The sequence below is a fragment of the Lepisma saccharinum genome, chromosome 13 (genome assembly GCF_977018435.1).
Source record: "Lepisma saccharinum chromosome 13, izLepSacc3.1, whole genome shotgun sequence".
NCBI lineage: Eukaryota > Metazoa > Arthropoda > Insecta > Zygentoma > Lepismatidae > Lepisma > Lepisma saccharinum.
In genome coordinates this window covers 61429116-61442968 of record NC_139241.1, presented here as the reverse complement: position 1 = coordinate 61442968, position 13853 = coordinate 61429116, and the positions used below count along the sequence as shown (strand labels likewise).

The 13853-nt window shown below is 35.5% G+C and overlaps 1 protein-coding gene across 1 annotated transcript in view; it reads left to right on the top strand.

Annotated features, from left to right (window-relative positions):
• The window catches only part of AdamTS-A (ADAM metallopeptidase with thrombospondin type 1 motif A), a 553824-nt gene continuing 539971 nt past the window's right edge, over positions 1–13853 (top strand). The window contains exon 1 of the mRNA XM_083134293.1: positions 1–199. Within this exon, the coding sequence (XP_082990419.1) occupies positions 124–199 (76 nt within the window). The 5' untranslated portion in view covers positions 1–123. The remainder of the gene's footprint in view (positions 200–13853) is intronic.

Sequence of the window (13853 nt, the reverse complement as noted above, 5' to 3'; positions counted from 1 at the left end):
GTTACGAGTACGGGAGCTCGGATCAAGCTTTTAGTGATGGTTATTACAACTGGGGACCAAATGCTCAAGATATGGCCGACGCATATCAGAACCATAGTGTAAGTGGCACTGTACAAAGGGGCGATGCGGCACCTCTTCAACCGCAGCAGCAGCAGTATTGCAATAATCAAGTGCAACAAGATGGGTACTCTTCTTACAGGTAAGATTTTTCATTTTTTTCTTCCTGGAACCATTGGTTTCATACCTGCTCTAACCACAGGCATTTTGTAGGAAAATAGTTGGGAGGGGTTAAGTTTCAGTAGTCAAAAATAGTAAAATTTGAATATCTGCAATATTAATAATAACTATTGATCGTGGATGTTATAGACTAATGGTAAAATGGTTAATAATTACCTTTAAACAGTGTCAAATTAATGCAATATTATTTTTCATTAATGTACATTTAGATATTAATTTTCAAAATATGAATTAAAATATAGCCCCTTATATACAGCTACGGCTCTAACCACTTTGCCATGGAGGATGGCTCACAATTAGTTGAAAATTATAGTAGGTTATATTCCTCCTAAAACTTTTCAAAACATGACACCGGCCACTTTGTATGAGATATGATGCAACCAGTTGAGATGATGGGAGGGATTACACAAACATTCTCTGAAGTTATATGGTAAGAATGATGCAGTTGAATATTAATGTGAAGTGAAAAATGGTTCCCCCTGACTGCCATCATCATCAATGTAATTCCTATCTGCAGTTATGTTGAGATATCTTCGACACTGTTTAAACTACTAAACTATTTTGTGAATTGAAAGATGTTATTAATGTGATGCTGTTGCGATCTTCTCGATTGACCCCCCCCCCCACCACCACCACCACATATCTCTTCTAGTAAACAAATGTACCAACTTGATATCTACTTAGCACCAATGTAAAGAATCTACCAAGATATCTACTGAAAGCAAACTATCAGTTAGAGCTGAACTAATACCGAGCGATACTTTTCTGCCATTTTGCTCTTTCACGGTGCCTGCAAGAAGCTGCGCAACTCTCTAATAGAGGCTAATTATTCTGGAAATGAAGCAAAATTTAAAGTGTTTTTTTTTGCCCACCAGTTTTACATGAAAAACTGTGAATTTTGTGATTGTGTAGCATGTGTATTTCAATATTCTGATGTAATTCTCGAATATTTTAGAACTATACTCTTTGTAAACTGATGACAATTACAATTTCAAGCATTGGTATCTGTGGAAAGATTAGAGTATCGGTTCAAAGTGTTATTTTTAACATTCAAAATCATGTAATTTGATGTACCAAGAAGCATATCAATAACAACTTCATTTGTTAAAATATTCTCACTTAGTTCGTTCATTTGTCTGTTCGAGTCAGCAGTCAATTTTTATGATTTGATGCACACAGGATACGAAATCGAACCATTCGCTAACTCTTGATTACTCACAAATTACATCAGCTATATCCAAGAATTTTGTGTGGCCAATTGAAGTACCAATTTTTTGTATGATGTAATATTTAATCTATTGATTGATCTATATGCTTGCATGCCAATGGTAGTCAACATTTGACAGTAGAGTGAGCTACTGCTAACAAACAAATATAGCTTGATTTGACTATTCATAAAATTGCATGAAAAAGGAATATAAAATTTGTATACTAATGAAATTTATAGGGATGTTACATTATTATTATTATTATATGCTTCATCCTGTGGGTAAGAATACTTTCTGTATTTATTAAACTAACTTTTCTAATGTTGGAAGCGGCCCCGGCACCCACCCAGCGTTGAATGACATGGGTACCTGGGGGAAACCCTGGGGGGTAAAGGCAGTCAGAGGCATGATGCTGATAACATCACCCCTCCTCACGACCAGATCAAGAAAGTGTGGGACGTTACTCCCACACCCCCTATACGCCTTCATGGCATGGTGCTAAGCACAGGGGAGCACTTTACTTTGTACTTTATTTATTAAACTAACTTAGTCTCGTGAAAGAAGGCATTTCAACCTTCTTAAACCCTCAAAGAAATTTCTATGTTGTTTGTTTGTAGATGTAAAATACGTTCACATTTTTTTTTTCTGTGAAAAAGGTTTATTCCCTTACAAATTTGCGCAAAATGACAATTCTAGGATTTTTTCAATTAAAATTTTACGAGGATGATTCAATGTATATTTACAAATGTTTAACATATTAATGGCATTATTATAATTTTAATGACGTCATATCTTGCAGTAGTTGGTTGATGCTTAGTTCTGCAGCAGCAGTGGACAAATACATTTGGGTTAGGACTAAGAAACATTAAAATTCGTAAATTTTTATTGTGTTTTGACCTCTACATTATGTAAATAATAAATTAATTATTTTGTTTAATATTATCCATTCCATTAACATTTGCTGGGGTGATGCCGCACCACTAAAAATGAGCAAAATTTGTCGGGACTAAATATCACGTAAATTCAGTGCCAAATTTGGTCACACTCTATCACTGGTATGCAGCAAATGCAGCTCTAACTCCTTCATTTTTGTTAAAAACAAAAAAATGTGGTGATTTGGATGGTTGGTTCAGTTTGGTAAGTGATTTCTTAACTGAGAATTTGCAAATACCCTGAAGGTCACTTCTAACTAAAGCCACTAATTTTTCTTTTCTTCTCAAGATTTGCATACATTTTGTAAATATGTGAATCCCATGCTAAAATGTCCCTTTCTGGTTCCCTTGTACCCTTACATTTACTGTGTACACTTAATTGTTTGCTGTCTACACCAAAACCTGCACTGTGCTTATCTGTGTCTGTCACCTGTCTGCTCTTTTATTTTAAAAATTTGGATTACACATAGACCCTGTACTGATTACCCTTTCAGACTAAATCGACAGGTGTCAAGTGACAGTGGGGATTCACACGGAAGTGACAAGTCTCCTTCAGTATATAAATAAGCATGCATCACACATGCATGAACAACAGACCGAGGCAACGAAATGCACGCTGTTGAAATAACCATCCAGTCTGAGATACGTGCAAGCTACAATTTGCTTCCATGCGAAAGCTTCCTTAAAGAACTTATTCATTTCCCACTGAGATATCCCAATACTTATTTCAATTTTTTGTCCTTTAACTTCTTATGTTCTTTACCTTCTTACAGTGATAACTCATGAAATTACTATCTTATGTTGAGGATCAATGATGACTTGGTTGATATGTTGAAGGTACTCGTAGATTCCACCAAAATAGGAGGGTATATAAATACATTTTATTAACACAGCATAAATATTGCATGTTTGAACCTTAAAACTTGTTGAAAGTTTTGCAAGAAGAGGGTAGTAATCATTCTGTGAAAATCGTCCATTTTTGGCTTTGGTTTTGACGTGAACTTCATTCATTGCAATTACGAGGGTCGTTCAAGTCAATCGGGGACTTTTTTAAAAAACAAATAGAAGAATAAATTTCAAAGTGTGGTAACTGGATTTATTTTTCCACATAACCTCCTGCTACAGTTATACACTTATCCCAGCGTTTAACTAACGACTGGAATGCTTTGGCATAGAAAGATTTATCATTACGGCGGAACCATTGTAGGACAGCATTCTTCACTTCATCACCAGTGTTGAAATGTTTTCCTCTAAGGAATTCCTTCAGGGTTCCAAACAGGTGAAAATCACTTGGCGATAAGTCAGGACTATAGGGGGGTGTGGTAATATCTCCCAGCCGATTTCCTAGAATGTTTTGAATGTGCGTTGCACGGTATGCTGTCGTGCATTGTCTTGCAAGAAGAGAACACCCTTTGTGATGAAACCAGGACGTTTCTTCCATAAACTCTTATGCACATCACGCAGAACACTGCAGTAATACTCACTGTTGATAGTATAGTATTGATACTTGCAATTTCACGACAGGTTATGCAACGATTGTCCAGGATCAGCTGCTCCACGTGCTGAATGTTCCCAGGAATGACTGGCGTGGGCTGTGATCCACCACGACCGGGATCGTCAGTAATAAAGATACGGCCATCTTTGAAGCGCTTACACCATTCAAATGTCTTACTGCGACAGAGTGTCTCATCACCGTACTGAGCCTGAAGTCTTCTGTAAATTTCAGCAGGTTTTCTGTCCTCATTCACTAAAAAAACTTCATCACAACACGCTGTTCCATGTAGACGTCCACACTGTTGTCCGCCATCTTGAATAACGGTCTATGCAGAAGCGCGGGAAATAAGCGCCGCCTACCAGTAACAGCACACAGTTTCCAATTCCTACTGCATACTAAACCTTCAGCCTAGGCGTCTATTTAAACCTGGAAAAAAAATAAGTCCCCGATTCACTTGAACGCCCCTCGTACATAATTTTGAATGGGTTCAGAAAGTAGAGATCCATCCTTCAAAATAGTGTTCGTATAATATGATTAAATACTTGTGTACTTGCTTACATGAAGTTAAACACTTTTTTTATTTAATATTTTTTGTTGATAGGTTGTGTGAAAATTAATGCATATCCGGGACTTGTCTTTCACTGCGGTCCCAGGTTCAAATCCCAGCCTTTACTTGGGTGTTATTTGTGACTGCCCCTTCACCTATTTCATCACGTCACTCATCCTAATTGTTGCGATTAGCCAAAAGTGGCAGACAAGCGAACAGGGTCTTAACTTTTGTCAGCTGGTACCAACAACTTTTTAGTGTCATATGTATATTTAGTATTCCTATTTATCTTGGCATATTTTTCTTCACAGGAGTGCTAGTTTCTTTTTTGTGTATCTTTAGTTGTCTTAACTAGAAATAATCTTGATATATATTAATGTATGCTGTTATACTTATGTTTTTATGCAATCTTTCTCTCCCTATGTAATAATCACTAAGGCAATACATTTGGAAATCACTTGATGTAGATAGATTAGTTTTCAGATATCACAAATATTTTTTTCAGAATCAGAATATCTCTTTATATGCTTGATATGGTTTGAACTGTGCATGATTTTACTTATCCCAAGGTTACTACAGAGCATTCCCTGACATTCGCTACAAGACTCGACGGCAAGTGTCTCGGCGTCAGCTATTGTCTTTCCCAGTGAACGGGGTCCGCGACAGTCGGTCTCCCTGCCTTCCCTCTCTTTCCCTTTCTGTTGATGTTGCAGACTGACACCAGTATAATCCTCCCTCGGAAGTTATGTTGTGTCGTGTCCGTGTGTTGAAGATTGTGGCTTAATATGCCAGCACAAAATTTTACATTACAACAAAGGGTTTATCTTGTCCAGTGTTACTTCGGAAAGATGAATTGTGGAGAAGTGCGACGACGTTTTGCAACGAAATTTCCTGGAGTTCCTGTTCCACATAGGACCACTATATTAAACCTTGTAAAAAAGTTTAGAGTAACAGGGTCAGTTCTGAAAAAGTGGAAAGAAAAACCCACGTGTACTTACTGAGGAAAAACTCGATGAGACAGGACAAAGGTTAGAACAGTCTCCTCAGAAATCTATCCACCACCTCTCACAAGAAACGGGTGTTTCAAAAACCACAGCATTTAGAGCCACTAAATTTCTTAAATTTTAGCCCTACAGAGTGACAGCCTAGAGATAATGAGAGTCGTGTAATTTTTGTAACTGGGTTTTATAAAGTGTTGCCGATGGCGTTGTGGATCCAAATTTTATTATTTTCACAGATGAAGCATGGTTTCACTTACATGGCCATGTTATAACGCAAAACAATAGATACTGGTGTACAGAAAATCCTCATCTCATTCATGAAACTCCTTTACATGATGAGAAGGTTGGCGTATGGTGCGCTATAACTGCACAAAGGATTATAGGCACTATATATTTTTATGATACAGTCAATGGTGACAGATACAGAACACAAATACTCACCCCATTTTTTGAATAGTTAACCGATATTGAGTGTCAGGAGTGCTTATTTCCAGCAGGATTCAGCAGACGAAACGTTGAATTTGATAAAGGAAATTTTTGAGGACAGGGTTAATAGTAGAGGATTATGGCCCTCTAGGTCCCACGATTTGTCAGCCTGTGATTTTTATTTATGGGGAAATCTAAACATTAAAGTATACAAAGACAATCCGCACAACATCCGTGAGTTAGAAGAGAGTATTGTACGAGAAATCTGGAGAATTACAGTAGACGAACTTCCACGTGTAAATGCCAATATCCTTGGGAGATGCCATGAATGTGTTGCAGCAGAGGGACATCATTTTCAACACCTTCTGTAGTCAAGGTTAGTACGCAACATGAAAACTGTAATTTTCATAGCCGACTCTAGCGACTGTTGCGGACCCCGTTCACCGAGAAAGACAAGTGCTGACGCAGGCCCACTTGCCGCCGAGTCTCGTAGTGAATGTCAGGGAATGCTCTGTATTATACGTTAATATTAGCAGATGTGCAAAGGGCTTTGTATATATTTCTGTTATGTCGTTCCCACCAAGGGATATGCATATTCATTCAGAGAGGAGAAGGGATGGTGGATATCAAGTGACATCAGTGAAGCATGTTTTGCGTGTCAGGAGTTCAGCGTGGGGTGGAAAACTGACACTAGTGTGATCCCTGGATAATGCATGATATACCTGTTTTGTCATCATGGACCTCTTCCAATATTATGCAGTTTTTGATATGTGCATGCCTACAGTGTTGCTTCATTACCAGTTATCTGCTATTTATTCACTGCTATCAGTTAACATCATGCTTGCGCTGCTATATTGTTTCCTCTATCATACAAAAGAAGTGCATTAACATGGATGTGTCACCCCGTAGGTTCTTCAGCAGAGACAGTGGCTTTACAATGACATACGACAGCTGCGACGGAGTTCCGAGCAGCCAGGGTAACATGTACAGTGCTTGCGAGCCATTGCAGAACCATGCGTACAACAGCTCTCCCGTGATGGAGAACAGCGAATCTCAGCTCTCTGGGAGCGAATACAATTGCGAGAAGCTGCTGAACATGGACGAGGCTCCGAGCTCAGGACAGAAGCCTTACAGTTGTACAATGTGTGATAAGTCGTTCAGCAAGAACTCGTCTTTGAAAGATCACCACAAGATCCACATATCAGAGAAATTCTTCAAGTGCAATTTGTGCAATAAGTCCTTTAGCAACATGTCGAACGTGAAGCGCCACCAGCGCGTTCACACCGGCGAGAAACCTTTTAAGTGTTCCGTCTGCACGAGAACGTTCAGTCAGAAGTCGAATCTCAAGAAACACGAAACGATTCATGCACTTGAAAAACCGTGCGTATGTAACATTTGCAATACGACATTCATGCGGAGTAGCCACCTGAAAATTCATCAACGTGTTCATTCCAGTGAGAATTTAGGATAAGTGATCTTTTTTTGCAGTATTGTTTATTTTAAAATGGTATGAACCTTTTTTTTAGATTGAATGGTTATGATGAATTCTGTGTATGTTGTGTAAGTAATGTCTCAGTATTGTTGAGGACTGGTTCTGCCGGCATGTCAGGGAATTGTTTGGTTTGGAATTTTATTTTATCAGTGTATCTGTTCATTTGACCAGACAGTTGTCTTAGGTTGCCATATGTCAAATAATTGCTGCCTTTACTTGTGTTTCTAGATCAGATTATGTATTATCTAGATTCAAAATTGTCTACAAAATGCTGAATCCATGCTTAAAATCTGGATCTGTAATGAGAATCAATCTTGAGTTTGTTTCACCACACACTAGCATCAATCACCAAACTAACAAGATCTTAATTGTAAGGTTAGCTTTTTCCTGTATACATTCCATCAGTTTCATTTGGCATTTTTTTTCCCTTTCTGTTGTATTTATAGTTGTCAATGATGAATCATTTTGATAAGAAGAGATGTAAAAATATATATCTCCTGCAAGAGAATAATTGAATGTTCTTAGCTATATTAAAATCAGAACAGAGAAACAAAACACCACACAGCACAAAAACAAAATCTGCAAGGAGTTATTGATTTTCTGAGTATAACTCATCCCTCACCATGGATAAAAGCTCACTAAAACGTGGTAAACCTGTTAGGAACCTAGTTAAGTAGTTTTAGTGAGTTTTCAATTTCTTGTGATGGCATTGATGAGGTATCACTGAAACATCCCTAGCCTTTTGTGAAATTTGATTTTCTTGTGTGGTGTCTTGTGCATGTGTCCTGACTCTAATAATACACATTTGAAGCAATATATGTACTTTCATACATACAAATTGACCATGTTTAAAACATTCTCCCTTTTAGTGATACCATTAAAATTAATTTTTAGCCAATACAAGCAGAAGAGTACAAATATGCAGGTAATAGTTTTACCCCAAGGTACCCAAAAGTTACCACCAGGACAGACAAATCAATAATTTCCAGACATGCCAGTGCAGCCAGTTCTATGCTACCCCAGGGTAAGTTTTCAAAACATCATGAATTTTGTTTCGTAGGGTTCTGGCACCCCTTCTTATGATGCAAAGTGCCACATGCAAATGTTAGTATTCGCCACACTGTCTGTGTGGCATCCTGCATTGTCATACAGACTTTGTACATGCAAGGTTAGTTTCATAGAGGTAACCTTTTTATTGGTTAGTATTTTTATTTGTGTCATGTTTACTCCATGTTGGCTAGGTTGGGGTAAAGTATGAATGGTAAGGAATGGTTGTATAGGATTGAACCAAAAGATAGTGTTTGTCAAAATATTGAATAAGATAAGAATACTGTTCTTGAATAAATTTTAAACAAAATATAAAGGTAATTCATATTTTAAAGAAACATCTTGTTTTTGTGATTTTACATCACAGAAAATTCAATTCTTTTTCGTTATTGTTTCTAAGTGACCAATCATGGTGGATTGTTACATCACATGAATAACTGTATTGATATTTATGTATGTCTGTGTTCCTTGGTTTAATATGGCATTAAAAAGACAATAATGTTTTTGTTGGTGGTTCAGGGAGAAGTAGAATAGTGTGCATTTTAGTGCATTTTAAACTTGCTTCATCAAACTGCAGAATATGAATATAAATAGTAATTTAACTGCCAACTTTTAATTTTTGTTATTTATAATCCTGGTATGTTGTGCGTGCACTTTTATTAGTAACAATTGAAACTCTGAAAAATGAAATTTAAGCATTACTGGCTTGATTTACTGTGAATACTTGCTCTCTAACACAGCCCCTTCCCCCACCTAGGCATACAAAAAGAACCTTAAAAATGTCTGAAATGCATAAATTTCAAGTATTACCAAGTATTAGCTTCTTGCACAACACTGAAATGGCCAAATTCGTTGAAGCAAAGTTAAGACTGCACAATCCACATTGCGTACAGAATGTATTCTCCATAAGATACATTATTCATATTGCCATACCCTGCAGCTGAAATCCTTTTTATTTGAGATCGTGGAAACACAATTATCGGTCTTGGACAATTTGCAACAGGCCATGTTACAACTTGCAGTTGCAATTAACTATTTTCCGTCATTATGTTGTAAACTACAGTTATTACAAACTGAATGACATGTAAATCATTGCCCAGGCCCCCTTCCTGAAGTTTTGGCAAATTACTATACCCTGCAATGAATTAGTTCTTTATACATTTTAGGGTGTTGAATAAAAAATATGGCATTAACTTATTGTTGAATGCCTCTTGTTTTAATGAATGCCAGAGAATGTAATTGCTATTTCAGTTGCTTAACAGTTTTCTTTATTGAAGGTTGCCCCCCTCTCCTGAAATCTTGGTTATGCCCCTGTTGGTTAGTATTGTGTAGCAACTTCTTCCAAATGTTTTAAACATTACTCTATGTGAAACTCGCAAAATGCCAACAAATATTGCTGTTTTACAACTGAGAGCTATAATAATAATAATAATTTAATTATGTAATGATAATACAGTGGAACCTTGATTTTACATTTTTCAGGCGACCAGACTGAAGAAACTTAAAATACAGGAAAATGTAAATCCGAGGAAAATTTTATAACATTTTGCTATGTTGGGACCATCAAGATTGAATGTATAATGTGGGAAAATGTAAAATCCGGGAACGTAAAATCGGAGTTCCACTGTAGTAAACATCGAACCAGCAACAATGATGTGTGAAATCTTACACTGTGTGGTAACTCATTATACATCACAAATTAACTTGTCAATATGCTTTGAGACGTATGCATTGACACAATCCAAAAATGACCCTTTTCTGTTAATTGTTCATACATTTAATGTTGAAATCATCATCATTTAACATTTCTGCCAGTTTGTAAGATGATATATATTGTGATATTTTAAGACTATGCTGCAGTAAAATTGTTGATAAGTTTTTCATGCTGTATAATTACTTGCAACAGTGAAGTTGCATTTTTTAAATCTTTGTTATGTTAGGATATATTTCTGAATACTCTTTGTTAACATGTTTAGTTGTATAATGTTAAGTCGTGCACATGCATGTGACATGGAGTAAATGTGACATTTATCAGACAGAAAACCTTTGTATTCCTCTATTAGTTCACTAGGATATTTGCAATAAGTAGCAGTTTAGATTGCAGAAAAGGAGAACAGATCATTTTCTTTGACATTTGCTTCAGTAGCAAATCCGTCCAGCTTTTTTTTATGAAGAACATTCCACCAGTTAATTCGTGTACATGATCTATGCCTGACACCTGTTTTCCTTTTCACTGGTATTCATTTTGTAAGAGTTGTATACCTTAACCTTTATCTTAGTGGGTACAGAAAATGTCAATTTATCATAAACATCATGGCTTTAAAGTATTAGCATCATCTCATATTGTGCATAATTGTAAATTACGTGAAACCTTTTCATAGATTTTTATTAATCATGTGTCATTGATGAAGCCAGTAGAATGAAGTATTATTTGTTTGTATGCAATCTTCGTTTTTAAAGTAACCACTTATGAATTAGTAAGTAATTAGGTGTTGCATACATTGTTAGTTTATTTTTATATAATTATGCCATCATGTTTGCATAACTCCCCTCTTTTCTCAAAGAAATATGTAATCAAAACATTATTTTTTACTCGCATGTGTTGATACATGTTCATGAAGTATTCAAATTTTAATAATAATAATATAGATGGAACATATTAATGTTGCCATCTGTTGGTGGTTCCTCCACAGTGTGTCCAAAGAGAATTTAATTTGTAATTTGAGCTTTTTCATTGGAGCAGGATGTAGTGTCTATTCAAACACTATTTTCATCAAAATCAGTAGTTTCTCACCTATAAATAATAAAAACATGTTTCATAAACTTTTTACATAGTGTAGTGAGTCATAAGTTTCTCAAACTGATATTCTTATGAAGCTAAGATATGGAATAAATAATGATGGTTTATCAGAATCAAGGACCTCCCCGATGGCGTAGTGTAATGTTGTCTTATTGTAATCAAGAGGTATGTAATCCAGATACCCCATGATAGAGGGCTGGAAGAACCCCAGAGCTGCTCTATGCTGGAATAGTCTGAAATATTTCCACCTGCAATCATCCACCCTTCGAATCAAACCTGGTTCTTCCAGACACAGTCTGATGCCGTACTGACTGTACCAACGTATATCTTAATAAATTGTTTAATAATAATAATAGCTGACAGTGGCAACCACACCAAGTTTAATTACACTGTTCCACAAGGTTGCAAACCATTTGTTGCATTTGAATATTAGTATTTTCTTGCATATTATTTCAGGTTGATTTTACAATCTGCATAGATTAACACACCTCACCTTTGCATTACATTGAACTTCCTTTTACATCAATAAGTCAGTGTAATTCAAAATATCATTGGAATATGTACAAATGCAGACATTGAGAGTTGTTATTTGTGAATGTTGACTTTAGAGTGAAGCATGTGAACAGGATATAACTTATTGATGCTGATTTAGACTAAATTGGAAGCAAATTTTAATATTGCTAAAAAAAGACACTATATTAAGAAGTCAATTTAGAAATGAGGACTAGATCAGATTTCAATACGATACATTTATGTAAATGTTGATAATGATCCTATATCAATGCATGGACTTCATTGTTTTGTTTTTTCCATACAAGCTCTGCAATAAGAAAATGGGAAGAAAAATAGAAAGTAACAACTGAAAATAATAATGAGAAAACAAAATTGAAACTGTATCCGTAAACTTAATTTAATTATGCTTTTTGTGTGGTGCACTGGTTGTATTTTTTTTAATGTGCAGATTTATTTTTAAATAATTTCTTATGTAATTTGATTACAAATCAGGACTTCATGAGAGAAAATGAAATTTTGTTGAATCTTGGTTAGCAATTATATTGTAGCTTCTGCCAGGTTGATGACCAACTTTTGATTCACCACCTAAGTTCTCGGATTCGAATTTCGACATTCTTTGTGAGTGTCCCCTCATCAGTTTCATCACTCATCCTCACCATCACGATTAGCCACAAGTGGTAGAAAAACGATGCTAAATTTCAAACATGCAATAGCCTCCAAATAGTATCTTTCATAGGTTAGGCATTCTTTTAAATATTGTAGAGTATTTTTTTTGTACTCATTCCGAGAGAGTAGGATAAGCATTTTTGTGATAATGTTAACCATAAGGATATAGCACTGTGTTATGAGGCATATAGTGGTGTGGATGCTCGGCTCAACACATTCTCGGTTTCTGCCTTCATGCTTGCTGGGTGAGCCCAAGGGTCATTTATGCAGGGATGTTAATAGAAAAATTCCAACCTTATATCAACTTGGATATCATACCTATGTCTCCTGCATGTAATCGAGAGGTCTTAGGTTGAATTTCACTTTAAACTGTAGGACCAATCTCGATTACCTGATCTGAGCTTAAAATGGACTTAAAACAAGCAAACATCAACAATAAACAGTTTGTACTTAGGATTTTATATTGAAACCTAATTTTTAAAATTAAAGCATAGCTTACACCATGTGCCAACGTGAATATAAAAAAAATAACATAAGAATTGTATGCTTATGTCTACTGGAGGTTTTTTTGCACATATTTGATTTTATCACAGTGCTCCAAATGTTTCAAACAGTCTTCATCAGCTGAGATAATAAGGATGAAAAACCTGATGTGTTGGGCACGGGTTAGGTTTAGTACTTCTTTTCTATGGAATTATTATTAGAAAAATGAAAATAGAAATAGAAATGCGCCACTTCAATACTTGAAACTGAAACATATTCAGTAATGAACTGATAATATTTTCTATTGTTACGCTCAAGATATTACACATACTAAAACAATATGAAAAAAAGAAGAGTGAAAAAGAAAGATGAAAAAAATAAATTGAAACTAACCTGTGACTAGCCCATTAGATTAGCATCCTTGTTGTTGACTGTTTGAATAGTTAAAACATTGTATAAAAACAAACGTGCCAAAAATTCCAATAAAAGTAAGTGTATGTTACTTATATTTTTTTTATTTCAATTAACTGCTAACATTTGGATTTGGCTGAAAACAAACTAGAAAATGTAATGAGAATATTTGCATTTTGTAAATACATGAAAATATCGTGTTCTGTTGTCATCTGAAGCAAATACAAAAAAATAAACCTTTTACAAATCGTGAAAGTATTTAGTGATAATTGCTATGAAACATGTATTATGACTCTCATATTAACTTGGGACTTGGGACAAAACTTGTATATTTTGACTTTTACACTCTCCCCAAAGATTATATTTGACTGTGATAACAGTAAATGATACCTTTTTGTATCTGAGTGCATGAGGCTGGGGGGACATTTACTTTAATTTCGTTGTTGTTCTACCTAAGCCTACTTGAAATCACATATAAGATGATTTATGATAAATTGACATTCATTATTATAGTGTTTTTCGAACAGCTGTATTCATTTTTTTAAAAAAAAAATAATAATTCTGATTGAGTGTTTGAATGACTTACGTCGACTCC